Source organism: Crocuta crocuta, unplaced genomic scaffold (genome assembly GCF_008692635.1).
Source record: "Crocuta crocuta isolate KB4526 unplaced genomic scaffold, BGI_CrCroc_1.0 scaffold32, whole genome shotgun sequence".
In the NCBI taxonomy this organism is placed as follows: Eukaryota; Metazoa; Chordata; class Mammalia; order Carnivora; family Hyaenidae; genus Crocuta; species Crocuta crocuta.
The window spans coordinates 2346265-2359922 of NW_027529424.1; the positions used below are offsets into that span (position 1 = coordinate 2346265).

General features: G+C 44.4%; 1 protein-coding gene across 11 annotated transcripts in view; it reads left to right on the forward strand.

Annotated features, from left to right (window-relative positions):
• The window catches only part of BEND7 (BEN domain containing 7), an 88445-nt gene that overhangs the window by 41995 nt on the left and 32792 nt on the right, over window positions 1–13658 (forward strand). For 10 of the 11 annotated variants that reach the window (XM_077758482.1, XM_077758479.1, XM_077758474.1 and 7 more), the window contains exon 5: window positions 1420–1645. In XM_077758482.1, coding sequence (XP_077614608.1) covers window positions 1420–1645 — 226 coding nt within the window. Of the gene's footprint in view, window positions 1–1419; window positions 1646–11312; window positions 11395–13658 lie in introns of those variants that run through there. The other variant, XM_077758481.1, reaches the window with a different exon arrangement.

Below are 13658 nucleotides of genomic sequence, written 5' to 3' on the forward strand. Positions count from 1 at the left end.
GACAGCTAGCTCAGAGCCTGGAGCCTGCTTCAGATTCTGTGTCTCCCTCTCTCTCTGACCCTCCCCTGCTCACACGGTCTCTCACTCTCAGAAATAAATAAAACATTAAAAAAAATTTTTTTAAGTCTAAAGGCGTATGGGGTCTACAAAGTGATTAAGTATGATTATCCAAGAGTAAGTTTTTGTAATACATCTTACTGAAGCGAGATATTCTTCTGACTTTTTTCCTAATGAAAGTTTACCAACTACATGTCTTCATATTATTGTTTTAGACTTATCATTACAACCAACAGCAAATGACTTAATGGTTTAGATTATGACTAAGGAGCTTCTATCTATCCAACCAGTACTTATTGAGGACTTGGGACGTGCCAGCCCTGAGAGATACAAAGTCTGACTTACGGGCATCAGGAAGGGTCCCAATATGATAACTGATTATACGGTATAATAAATATAGCCATGTACGTATGTCACATGAATAGCAGTGACAAAGAGTCACGGGAAGGCAGGAGTTCACAAAGGCTCTACAATGTAAATGTTCACTGGGTTGCCGATGAAAAGACAAGCTGTACCCATCCACGGAGTGCTGACAGACAAGAATTTATTACTGTCTGAGCTTCTATCACACGACTTAAAGTCCAAGTTGAAAGGCGCCTTCCTTGTCTTCTGCTTCAACATCCCAATCAGAAAATCCCTGATGGGGAAGCAGTGTGACTAGAACATTGGTTTTCCAGTGGCGCTCTGGGACATAGCTTCAGATTCTCCTCCCAAAAGTAAGGGTGCAAGGTGGAACGGAGCTGCCTGGGGCACCTGCTCTTTGGTTTTATTAATTTTATGAATTAGCTTACATAAGGTTTCACCAGAGGAAAAAAGAATACAGTTCCACAGCTGGAAACCACTAGCACAGGCCTGTGGGGCAGCCCCACGTGTATCCACAGGCAAATGAAATGAAATGATTTAATGCTGGAGAAAGTAATCTGAAGAGTGTAATGCAATGAGCACAGTTAAATGATTTTTAAGTCGATTGGTTATGATCTCTTTGGACCTTCGTTCCTTCACTTAAAAAACGAGGGTGTTTCACCCAGAAATCTCCCGTCCCCTGTAGCTCTACAATTATAGGAGTTTGTGATTATCCGCCTTCTCTGGACTATTTTCTGAGGACAAGAATGCATTTTCAGCGTGCTCCTCTCCATTGCTTTTGAAGAGACTTAATGCTGGAATTAGAGCATCTTATTTTGTGAGTAATAACTAGTCACTGGTTTTATAAGTCACAAAATACTGGCACACAAAAGCCAAGACCATATCGTTTGCAGGGTGTGGACATTGCAGTAGCTAGTGATGTTCTTTTGCTGCACATCTGCCCCAAGGCACATGCTTCAAATGTTGCTTTTAATGAAATATTTATGTTCTTTTTGGTAGCCAGAAGTGCAACTTGCTGAAGGCTTTGATGTGTTCATGCCTAAATCACAGCTGGACTCTATCTTGTCAAACTACACTCGCTCAGGAAGCCTTCTGTTTAGAAAGCTGGTGTGTGCGTTTTTCGATGACAAGACTTTGGCCAACTCCTTACCCAATGGGAAGAGGAAAAGAGGACTCAATGACAACCGGAAAGGACTAGACCAAAATATTGTGGGTGCAATAAAAGGTTGGTCTGCATCATTTCATTTTATGGGTTCTGGGTTGACCTTTGCCTTCTTTTAGTAAAGACGCAGCTGAAATTGTAGTCCGCTAACAGGAGGTGAATTTAATTTACTCTTGGCGGTTTTTACCCACTGGTGTGGCTTTCGGGTATGGGCTCTGAGACTCACCACCCCAAGTATCACTAGAATTTGGTATTTCAAGGGTGATGTGGGCTTGTTAAAATCATCATTTCCGAGCCAGTTGGCTCTGTGGCAAAAGCAAAACGAAGTGTTTTGCTTAATTGTCTCTTAACATGAAAGTATTTTTCCTCTTAGTAATTTCTAGCTGAGAACTTCATCAGAATATGATTTGGACCTAAATTTTTAGTTGTAAATAAGAATAAGGCTCTGATGCTTTTTTGGAAAATAAAGTAAAATAGTTCTCTCCCAAGTTTGGAAGTTGCTTTACCAGGCCATTGCTTGTAAAGACACTTTATTTATTTCATTATTTTTCTTTTCAGTGAGGCTCAGTGAGAAAGTTTTAACAATGACTTTTTTTTAATTTAAAAAAATTTTTTTTAAATTTATTTCTGAGAGAGAGAAAGAGAGACAGTGTGAGCAGGGCAGGCNACAAGACCATGACCGGAGCTGAAGCCAGATTAAACCCACTGAGCCACCCAGGTGCCCTTGTAAAGACAGTGTAAATGTCAGGGACCCCACTGTGAAGGTAGACTCCGTGTATCTCCCCACACTCCTGGCCTGCCCTGGCCCCTCTGGTTTTCTATGCAGAGTCATGCCAGCTACATGCAAAGAAACCATGAGTCTCCCCCGCCCCGCCCCCCCCACTCCCTCCAGCATTTCAGTAGCTGGGCAGGTGCAAGTAGGAGTTCATTTACATCCAGTTCTGCATCATAGACCTACTTCTTAACTTTAAAATGTCCTTATGTTGGACTCTGATAAATGTAATTTCAGGTACTAGAAGTATTTAAATGTTACTTTTTGTTAATGTAAATGAATTCTCAAATATAAACACAGCTACCATGAAAATGGATTTTGAGGATCAGGCCTTAATTTACACTGGAATCACTGATGAGGATTCTTCGCTTCCTCAGTCCCAGCCTCGCTCAGCTTGTGGGCTTGGACCGGACCCAGAGAGCCTTCCCTCCCTACTCCTGCTTCTTGTTATCTTGCAAAATGAGTAAATGAATTTAATAGCGCTTTAAAGATACTTGGAAACCCACAATTAACTTTACAAAGTATTGTGATTTTTTTTTTTAAACGGAGTTAGCAAGCCCCAAACAGCCATCGTTGGTGGGCAGAAGGACGCAAGCCGTCACTAGCAGAGAATGTCTCGTCCTCGAAAAGAATTTTTTCACTTAAAGTGACAGTTGAGTTGTATGAAATAAAAAGAGCTACAGAGATATTACAATCTGTGTCATTTCTGAAAAGAATGATTCAGCCTGAAGTGACACTAAAAACAAGATTACTGAATTTGAAGAATGGTCAGTGACGTAACTGAGACCAGCTAAAGTCAAGAAGGGTCTCATTTCAATTTAATATGTTTGGAGCCTTCTAGAAACATGAAGGTCAGCCCGATGACGCTTTTTAGGCTGAAGCTTTGAAACACTTTGAAAGTTGGCAGGAATTGTTTTAATTTACTTCTTTTCAGGATGGTGCATTAACAGTATGAAAGTATTTGGAAATTAGGGAACCATGAATGGCTGTGTCCCATTTTAAATGACAGTCGAGCAGTTACCCCAATAGTAGATGGTAATGATTTATGTCATTACAAGTACAGTGATAGGGGCTGCTCTTACCATTTTCAGTGGATATTGGACATCACACAATAGTTTGCAAAAGCATACTGCACAGAGAAATAGAGAACATGCTGTAATTTTCTTCACAGCCCTACTCTTTAGCTAGAAATAAAAATGGTAACAAGGTGGACCATCAGAGTGGCTCAGCGGTTAAGCATCCAGCTTCGGCTCAGGTCATATTCTTGCAGTTTGTGAGTTCAAGCCCCACGTTGGGCTCTGTGCTGACAGCTCAGAGCCTGGAACCTGCTTCCAATTCTGTGTCTCCCTCTCTGCCCCTCCCCGACTCATGCTTGCTCTCTTTTTCTCTCTCTCTCAAAAATAAACAAACATTTTTAAAAATGGTAATGAGACTTCTCCTCCTCATACGCAATAAAGCAGATTATTCAAATCAAAGATCTTACATTTTCCATACACTTTTCTTGTTGAATTAAATCTGGCATTAAAATTCTATTAAAACAATAAAAGTACTTTAAAACGGATAGAAACCCAACCAAAAGCCACCAACTTAAGTCAACAAATATTGCATATTCACTTGTTTCCTTGCAGTGTTTACTCATATATTTTGATCTAGACTTTTTCCCTGGTTACAAAAATAGTACATGCTTGTAAAAAATCCAAACCATAAGAACGTGTGGAAAGCTAAAAGGCCTCCATAACCCCACTATTCAGAAGTTATTGTATACATTCCTACACTACTTGGTTCTTTTTTCCTAAAATCTTCATTCAGAGTATGGGCATGCTATCAGATGTGTCTTTCTTCCAAGGACATTCTGTTTGTACTGGGCAGCGAACATCTTTATCTGATTTATTCTGATAATTTCTTATAAGCACCCTGAGGACAAGCTGTATCTTAAATGTGTTTTATTACCTTTTGTGCTTCACTGAGAGCTTTATATATAGTAGGGTTTCTGTCAATACATGTTGGGTGAGTTTTTATTTTTTATCTTGACTTTGACCCTAATTTACTGACATAATGGTTCCGGTACTAAATACCCATCCTTATGTCTTCTCTCAACCAATTTGAAATGATAGCTATGAAAAATATTATACATGTCTACCAGTTTTAATCAAATGCCAATGAAAGCAAAAAAAAAAGGGGGGGGGAACCAAAGTTCAGTATAAATTTGGGTACAAGTCTCTTAATTCCTTGCTACTTTTTTTTCTTTGTATACGTAACCATATTTTCACTAGCTAGAAGTTTATTAACCCACATATTACAATATAAAGTGGTTTTGGAAGTAGCTAGTAATTGAAGGTCTTAAAATATAACTCTAGCCGGTTGTTCTTGCTACTTACTGGTAGAGATAAAAAGGGGTGTTTACTTCCCCCAACCCAAGTCTTCTGAATCTGAGTAATCTGGGAAAGTGATAAAATGGTTTCTTTGTATACAACAGAGGGAAAGCTACTCATGTTACTGTTGGTGTCTGCCACACCACACACTTTAAAAAAACTTTTTTTTAATGTTTGTTTTTGAGAGAGAGAGCGAGTCAGAGTGCAAGCACGGGAGCGGCAGAGAGAGGCAGACAGAGAATCCAAAGCAGGCTCCAGGCTCTGAGCTGTCAGCACAGAGCCCGACGCGGGGCTCAAACTCACATTCTGTGATATCATGATCTGAGCCGAAGTTGAACGCCCAACCGACTGAACGCCCCAGGCGCCCCTACCACATACTTTGACAAGATTATTATAAATACTAAATACTGTCTTTCTTCCTCTATCCTTTAAGAGATAATGCACCAATACTGGATTACTTTCAAAAGTTCTGCAACTAAGAATATACAAAGGCTGGCCAATTTTATAAAATATTAGAACTAAAAATAACAGTAGGGGCTGAATATGTTTCAGATGAAGTGATTATGTTGGTTAAAACAGCAATGGGGGGAAGACAAACAAAAATCTATAAAACGCTTATAAATAAGAACAGAAATGGACTGAAGAAGAATTTATTGTGGAATTATTAACAGAGCTCTTTGTAGTGATAATTAATATTCCCCCGACAGTATCTTGAAAACAACATAAGCCTCTTTGTAGAGATCACATTTTTCACATATTTTCATCTGTTTCATGGTAGTTAACACTTTCTGGGAATTCATTAAAAATGCGTTTACAAATATGATGCAAGGTATTGAAGATGAAAGGGTCTTTAATGAGATACAGTCACCTAAGCACCAGAGTTTAACTCTGGAAAGAAGCAACTTACAATCTTATTAAGTGGAGTCTTAGATTTTAGTGCTGAGGGTGGTTTAGTATCTTGAATCTAATTCAGAATTGATTCCATGACCAGAGTGTAGAATGGAGGTCAGGACCCAGGGGCACTCTCCTCGCTTCATGCTATAACCTGCTGAAGACCAGCTAGTTCTTGATATCGGAGGCCAGGAGAGCAGGCAGTTTGCCTTAGTGAGAGTCATCTAAATACTATACAATCCTCGGGTCTGATGCTCTTCAGAAAACGTAGTTTCAGTGAAGCAATTTTTAATAATTTTTTAAATGTGTGTTTATTTATGAGCGAGAGAGAGGGACAGAGCACATGAGGGAGGAGCAGAGAGAGAGGGAGACACAGAATCTGAAGTAGGATCCCGGCTCCGAGCTGTCAGCACAGAGCCCGACACGGGGCTCAAACCCACGAACTCTGAGATCATGACCTGAGCCGAAGTCGGACATTTAACCAACTGAGCCACCCAAGCACCCCACAGTGAAGCAGTGTTTAGAACCTGGGTTAGGGTTTGGTTTTTTTTTTTTTTTTAATTCAGCTTCATAGTGATTAGTTGAGAAAGGTTTAGTACTATCAGACTCTACTCAATTCTTGAATATTCTTGCATTCAAAGGAAATTCTGTATACCTGCCAAGTGACAGACCTGGTTGACTGCTTCCTTAGTTTACTTAGTTCACTCTGTCCAGCCGGCGCCTGCGGTTCCCCTGGAGGGCAGTCAGCGCTGGTGGTCTTTGGGGGTCAGACCCTCCCTGCGAGGGAAAGCTCGTGGGTTGGTGCCCCTTCAGGAACTGAGCTGTGCCTCTACCAGAATCAGAGACCCCGAGCGTACAGTAGGCATCACCTCTCAGAGGCTCTGCCCAGCCGACCACCAAAAACTCACATTTCATTCCAGCAACTCTGGGGGCCTGTGGGGTCTGTGTGAATCCCGTCACAATACTTTCACTTCCCATTCTTCTCGCACGTCATCATTCTGTTTTCCGTTTGTCCTCACATGGACGTAAATTAATATGGTTGGCGTGGAATTTATCTCTGATCTATTATTTATTTATTGACAGTAACTTGTGTGTACCCTGAGAGCTGTCTGTAAGATCAAGGCGGGAACGTCAGCTTGGACTTGAATACCCTTACTGTGTTGGGGATTTGATCTTCATTTACAGGAGAGGAAACTGAGGCTATGAGAAATTAAGTAAACTTACTTAAAGATAAGCAGGTAGTACGTGACAGAGCCAAGATTTAACCCCAGGCCCGTCTGGCTCCAAAGCCACTGTCTAGCACAAGTCATTCCTCCTGAGGAATATCCGGTAGGAAAAAAGGAAAAGTGTCCCAACTTGAAATTTCCATCCTAAAACGCAGCATTTTGGATTCTTTATAAATTCCTCAGGAAAGCCACCATACTAATTATCTAAAATGACCAGTCACTTATTGTATATGCAAAGCATATTCAGAGTGAATTTCTGGGTAAACGGTAGGTTACCTCAGTTTACTCACTAGCTTCTAGGCAGGTCTTCCCCGGAAGCTAGTGCTAATTGGTCCCACCATGCTATGGAGGAGAACAGAAGGGTGATCACTTCCCCAAGGAAGGGAGTCACCTCTCAGACTCTTCCAGTACATAGGACCACAAACAGTGAGCTTGAAAGTCACATTGCACGTAAGTAATTTTTCAAAGTTGTCCGTAAATTAAATTTTAGCTGAACTGCTTGGCAACTGAAACCAACTGATGAATGCTTTAATTCAGGAATCCTTTTGGAGGATAAATAATCATTTCTTAATTTATCTGTTCATATTTTAACATATCAGATCAGCTTAAAAGAGGACACACTGCATAATATATAACAGCAAAATAATATATAACAACCCTATAATTCTGTCACACACCTAGCCTGTCTCTCGGCTTTGTAACTCTTACATATTTGTTGTTGATTGTATTTCCCTGCTCTTTATGGAGGCCCGGTGACAAGTAGGTGATAGTGAATCTTGGCCATTCTGTGTGTAGAGCCCTGTAGGTTCAACCCATCCTATAGCGGGTCTCGTATTTTAGTATGCATCAGGATTACCTGAGGTAGTGGTTCAAAATGCAGATTTCTGGTCCCAGCCTGAGAGACTGATTCAACAGGTGTAGATCCAGGAATCTAACTTTGAACAAGGCAGATGGTTTCACACGACCCTTGGAGAATCTGATCCGTTGAGCTCCTGATGCCAATGGCCAATTCTAACATACAACAACCCTCCTGGGAAACTGTCTCCTTCCTCTGTGCCTTAAGAACAACCCTTTCTCTGAAGGCTGCCCTACTCCTCTTCTGGAACAAACGAGAAGACAGCACATGTCAACACCTCTCATCCTTTTCAACCTCCGGGGTGCAAAATTGTTTGTGTCGGTTGTGTTATGCAAGGTCCTGGTTTCAGACATGCCTGCAGTGCGTCACCAGGACTTCCTTGAATAACTGCCTAGTTTACCAAGGCGGGAGAAAGGCCCTTCCAGACTTCAGCACGACTCAAACATCTGGATCCCAGAACACATTCTGTATAGCTTTCCCTATGGCCTTCTCATTAAAGGCTTGAAAGTATGGCCTCCATTGTGGGCAAGCTCCCGGCCAGTCTCCTTGATCGCAAGTTTAGAGCCCTTATTTTGCCAGCTTCTTTACCCAACAGTGTGACAGGAAAGACGTGGTCCTTGCTGCTTCTCCAGGACTGGAGAAGTCATGAGAAACACCAGAACCTTCGCAGTATCGTTGACCTCGCAAACGCAGAAATCATCAGCAGACATTAAATTTCTGTTAACAGCACTTGCCTCGGTGCCCACCCACAGCGAGCCAGGAACCAGTGACTTACGGCTGAGAAAGGTGTGGCCTCTGACCTTCAGACATGTAAACAGGGAGCCGAGGCACACAGAGCCGTCCTCCAAGACAGAATAAGCGTCAAAGTGCCCAGGTTACTGAATGAAGGGAGAAAGCACAGAAGATGTACAGCCGTCAAAGAGAAGGCCTCACCTAACAGGTGACTCTGAACTAGACCTTAAAGGATGAGAAGTGTATCCCATACAACAGGGATGGAAAAGGTTAACTACAGAATAGGTTTAGTGAAGCTTATATTAGATAAAGCATGGTGTGAAAGCCTTCTGCCTCCAGAAATGTTTGAAGTCTCTTCCAAGTTGTTGGGCCCTGCATCATCACCAACCTGTTTGTTTACCTGGAACCATGTAACTCTGTGAATGTGGGTTCGGATACAGTTTACCCCAGGGGGTGGGGGTGGGGGGTGGTTCAAGCAGAAGCTGTGCTTCTTAAAGCTTCTTCCTGAGCTTCCGGACCTGATGAACCAGAATTTGGGGGATTGGGGCCATGGCAAGTCAAATGTCTGTTCCTGCCTTGTCCCTGGTCTTCCATTAGCTCAAAAAGGAACTCCGCCCTCCTCAAAATTACAGAGCCTTCTGCCTTCCACGTAAGGAGCAAATGGAGGTGGGGGGGGGGATTTGTTACCAAGGTTACAGCTTTCGGGGCTCTTCATGCAGCCTCTCATGTAATGGGTAGGAACCAGCCGTGGGTTAATTTGCAAGGGTTCAACTCTGACTCCCGGCCACTGACTTCTTACCAAACCTGCGTTTTAACACCCCTGCTAAGGTTGACAAAGACAGCCTCCTGCCGAAAGAGATCAGTTTCTGTAGCACAAACAGGGCCGCGGTGTTACAGGCACCCTGTCCCCGTTGTTGACATTGTTGATGTGTTTATTTATGATGACAGTTTTCCGGCAGACGCAAGTAAGAATGTCCTGAGGAAAGGGTACCTTCCCGGTTTGCACAGTGGCACTATACGGGCCAGCCAGGACCCTGAAAACAGAAAGCAGTTGTTTTCTGCGTAGCCCATCTCCTTTTTCAGTAGATCCCACAACAGACTGGCTGATCCCAGACGCCTCCCCCCCACCACAGCATCAAAGTGTAACGTCACGGGGAAGCAGAATGGTATGAGAAGTCCAGAGTGGTCAAATTATAGTCCTCATTGCTTTTCTCCTTGGTGCCTGTCACCTGGCACATGTGTCAGTTCAGTTCCATGAATGGCCATTGACAATCTCATACGAGGTAGGCCTCAAAAATCTGAGAGATGCAGGAACTGACACTTGCTTGAATTTCTGCCCTAAAGGTGCGTAAGGAAGTGATCCTGGAGTATGTACAGTCCCTGTAGTACCGTGGGCTGATGATAAGTTAGCCCACCAAAAAAAAAAAAACAAAGGCGGGGGGCACCTGGGGGGCTTAGTCGGTTAAGCATCCAACTTTCGCTTAGGTCATGACCCCGCGGTTCGTGGGTTCGAGCCCCGCGTCGGGCTCTGTGCTGACAGCTCAGAGCCTGGAGCCTGTTTCGGTCTGTGACTCCCTTTCTCTCTGACCCTCCCCTGCTCATGCTGTCTCTCTCTCTCCTAGAAATAAATAAAACATTTAAAAAAAAGGGAGAGAGAGAGAGAGAAAAAGGGAGAGAAAGAAAAAAACTAAGGATATAATATGTCAGCTTCCATTAAGAAAACCCCTTGAAAATCCATAGACTTTCATTTAAAATTGAACTGAGAGCGGTCATCGATTTTGGCTGCCTTTAAGACATCTTTGTTTAAAAGCAAGCGTGGCCGTGTCTGTCCTGTTAAAAGCACCCGTAGAAGAGAGAGGTGTTGCCTCTCGGAAGTAGCTGGTCTTCCCAGGGGCTGCTCCCCGCACTCAAGTCTCCTGTTACCCTGACTGTGTTTCCAGGCCTTTATTTCCCGCATCAGGCTCCTGGTTAGATTTTGACGCTCCTCCACAGTCAGCTCCTGGTATTTCTCAGAACCTTAGCCTCTCCTCATCAACCCCTCCCTTTGATCACCGAGTCAATCCAGTATACTGTGTCTTAAGTACATCCCACGGCACCTCTTGCTCACCACCCCCACCGTCAGCCTAGCCACGTGCAGCAAAGTGGGGGCCGGTCCTAACTAGAAGTGTGTAGGGGCGCCTGGGTGGCTTGGTCGGTTAAGCGTCCGACTTTCGCTTAGGTCATGATCTCGCGGTTCATGGGTTCGAGCCCCGCGTCGGGCTCTGTGCTGACTGCCAGCTCAGAGCCTGGAGCCTGTTTCAGTCTGTGACTCCCTCTCTCTCTGACCCTCCCCTGTTCACGCTGTCTCTCTCTCTCTCCTAGAAATAAATAAAAAAAATAAAAAAAAAGAAGTGTGCACAGAAGCCAGAGCAAGTGAGGGACTAAAACATGCAAGACATTCCAGCTCAGGTGCAGGGCTTGAGGCCTGCCTGGCCTTCTTTGAAAGAGTCATGTGTGTCCTCGTTAACCACACAGCCTGAACGGTGGCCCCGGGCTTCTAACAGAACACCCCAGAGGCGTCTACACTCTGCTTTCTACATCTGAAAGCTCAGAATCCTCATCAGTCCCTTTTTGCCTCTGCTGCTGGTCCCCACTCCTCACCCAGCCCTGCGGGTTCTTTTTGGCCTTGCTCCCTCGCCACTGGCTTCTCTGACACCCTCCTAATCCAGCTGGGCACCACCTTGCCCTTGACGCTCTGCAAAAATCTCTGTAAATAGCCTTCCCGCCCTGCATTCCCCCCTTGAGTGCACGCTGTAACGCTTGTAACATAACGTTTCCTGACGGTTCCCCACCTGGCCCCTCTTTGCCCAGTAAATCAAGTGCAAACTCTGGCCTTTTCCAGACTCGCCATAACTGGGTTTCTCCCCTCCTTGCAACTACGTGTCCGAGCGCTCCTTCCCACCTGGTGAACCAGCCCGGCGCTGACGCTGTCCCTCACGCATCACGTTCTCGTTGTGGACTGTGAGTTACGCCGTGTGCCCAGGGCTGCGATGCTCTGGTCTCTTCTCCCTAAACAAATCCCACTCTTCATGGTCTAGCCACATCTCAGGACCTCTGCCATGAGATTTGCTCCAGCCTGCACTGATTTCTTGTTTCCCCTGCATTCCTACAGCACATGTTACCTTTATCTAGTTTAGCGTTTATAAAGCTTAACCCTTCACTTTGCTACTCATGGTTTCTGTGGAAGATGACAGTATCATTTGTTTCCCAAACCATGACACTTTTGAGAGTGAGAATGGTACTGTTAACCATTTCACCTGGAAAACAGGCATTTTGAACCATCCTGAACAAACCAGGATATGCGATCATCCTGTTTATGTTTGGACATCTTGCCTTCAGAGACCGTATTCTGTATTTGCTCTGCATATTCCTTGTCACGAGAAACAGTGCTACTGACGTAATTAATGATGAATGAATACAGGAAGAAAGGAAAGAGAGACCGAAGGAATGAGGCAGGCAATTTCTCTTCACTGAAAAATGTGGCTTCTTAAAACTGTGAACACAACTCCACTACATTGGATGGACACGAGGCACGAATAATGGGATGACTACACAACTCCTCCGTGACGACTCGGAGGAGGGCAGCTCAAAGTGAAGAAGGCAGAATGGAAGTCTGAAGATGAGAAGAAACACCAACAGACAGATGAAGTGGGGCCCAGCAGCTGGCCAGGTTGCGTCAGGGTGATCCTGAATATTAAACCCAGTTTGGACAGCGGAGGCTCTGAAAACTCTGATAGTTGCTGAAGGTCCTAGAGCAGCCTCCACGGTACGTAACGTGGGGAGACCAGTGGGTCACGCTTCCATTCATACCGGATGGTAGTCCTCTTCCAAAGGTTAAATATGATAATGGTATTACAGGACCGTGATTTGAATGAGCCCAGTAACGGAAGCCATAGCAGGCCAAGTGTGCCATTTCCTGCTTTGGCCATCTCAAGACTCCTTGATACCTCAGGATGCTTATCCATCCATGTGGTTTATGGCCCTCATCATCATGGCACCGTCGCGCCTCAAAGACAGTAGAGAGAGAACTCTGAGAACTTTCATTTCAACAGCCTCAAAACGGGAGCCCCCAACTCTCCAAGAGCTGACCTCAGTGAGGAGGGAGTTGCCACCATTAAAAAAGAACAGGAAACAAAAACCTCGCTCTGAGGCATCGGGCCTGTCCTGACACCCAGTGCCGTCACGCTGAGGTCACAACACCACACAAGAGCCACGGGCCAGGAGGTGGCGAGCGGGTTGATCTAGCGACGTCATCCTCACAGGCGAGGCCCCTTGCTGCCACTACCCTCCTAGCTCCTTGCTGTCATTCTTCCTACCTTGGCCATCCCTGAGTGGCCGAGGGACAGAATGGTACCCGCACTTCTGGGACGTTCCCTAACAGACTCCTACAGTACTGTGTGTGGGTGCAGCTTTCAGGCTTACTGGCCAGGACGTGAACTCAGGATGTCATGGAACGACTTTGAAAGTTGCTACTGCACTAAACCCACGCTTTACACACGGAAAGGCGAACTCAGTACTTCAGACCCAGAAGCGCTCTGAGCGGCCGAGCTCAGGCCGAGGGAACGCTGGTATCCGTGTGGCCTTTCTGCCACTTGCCTGACTCTTTGAATGGATGATTCTCTTGGCTCTGATCTGTAAAATAAGTGACTTATATATTTCCAAGACGCCTTCCAAGTAGCATTTCTATAAATCTGTGGTTCTGAAACATTCTTCTTTGCCCAGAAAAGGGAGTAAATAGTAAAACACCATCACATCAAAACTTATTATCCAGACCTTAATATCTCGCAGATATAATTTATTCCGTTGAAATATAGCAAACATGTTAAACAAACATGTGTTGTAGCAGCAAGCCAAAGGAAAGTGTTAATCTTATTTCCCACCAAGCTGTATTATAAATGAGCCCTGCTAGGGCTCTCTTAAGTCGAAGTAAATTTAAAATTAACTTTGTTTAATTTGAGAACCACTAAAGGACTTTTCTGTAGACAGAGATGCCTTTGTCGCAAAGGGAAGACGAGGGGTATTGTTCTTTTCCGCCAGACCACTGTGGCCTCAAATCTTTGAGAATCGCTGTGATTAAACAAGATTGCTCAGACCTCAAAGTCCCACCAGTTGGGGGTACTGAAAAGGAGCCTTGTGGGTGTAGATTTACTCCTGACTTTGCCATTAAATGGTCTTGAAACATGACCTT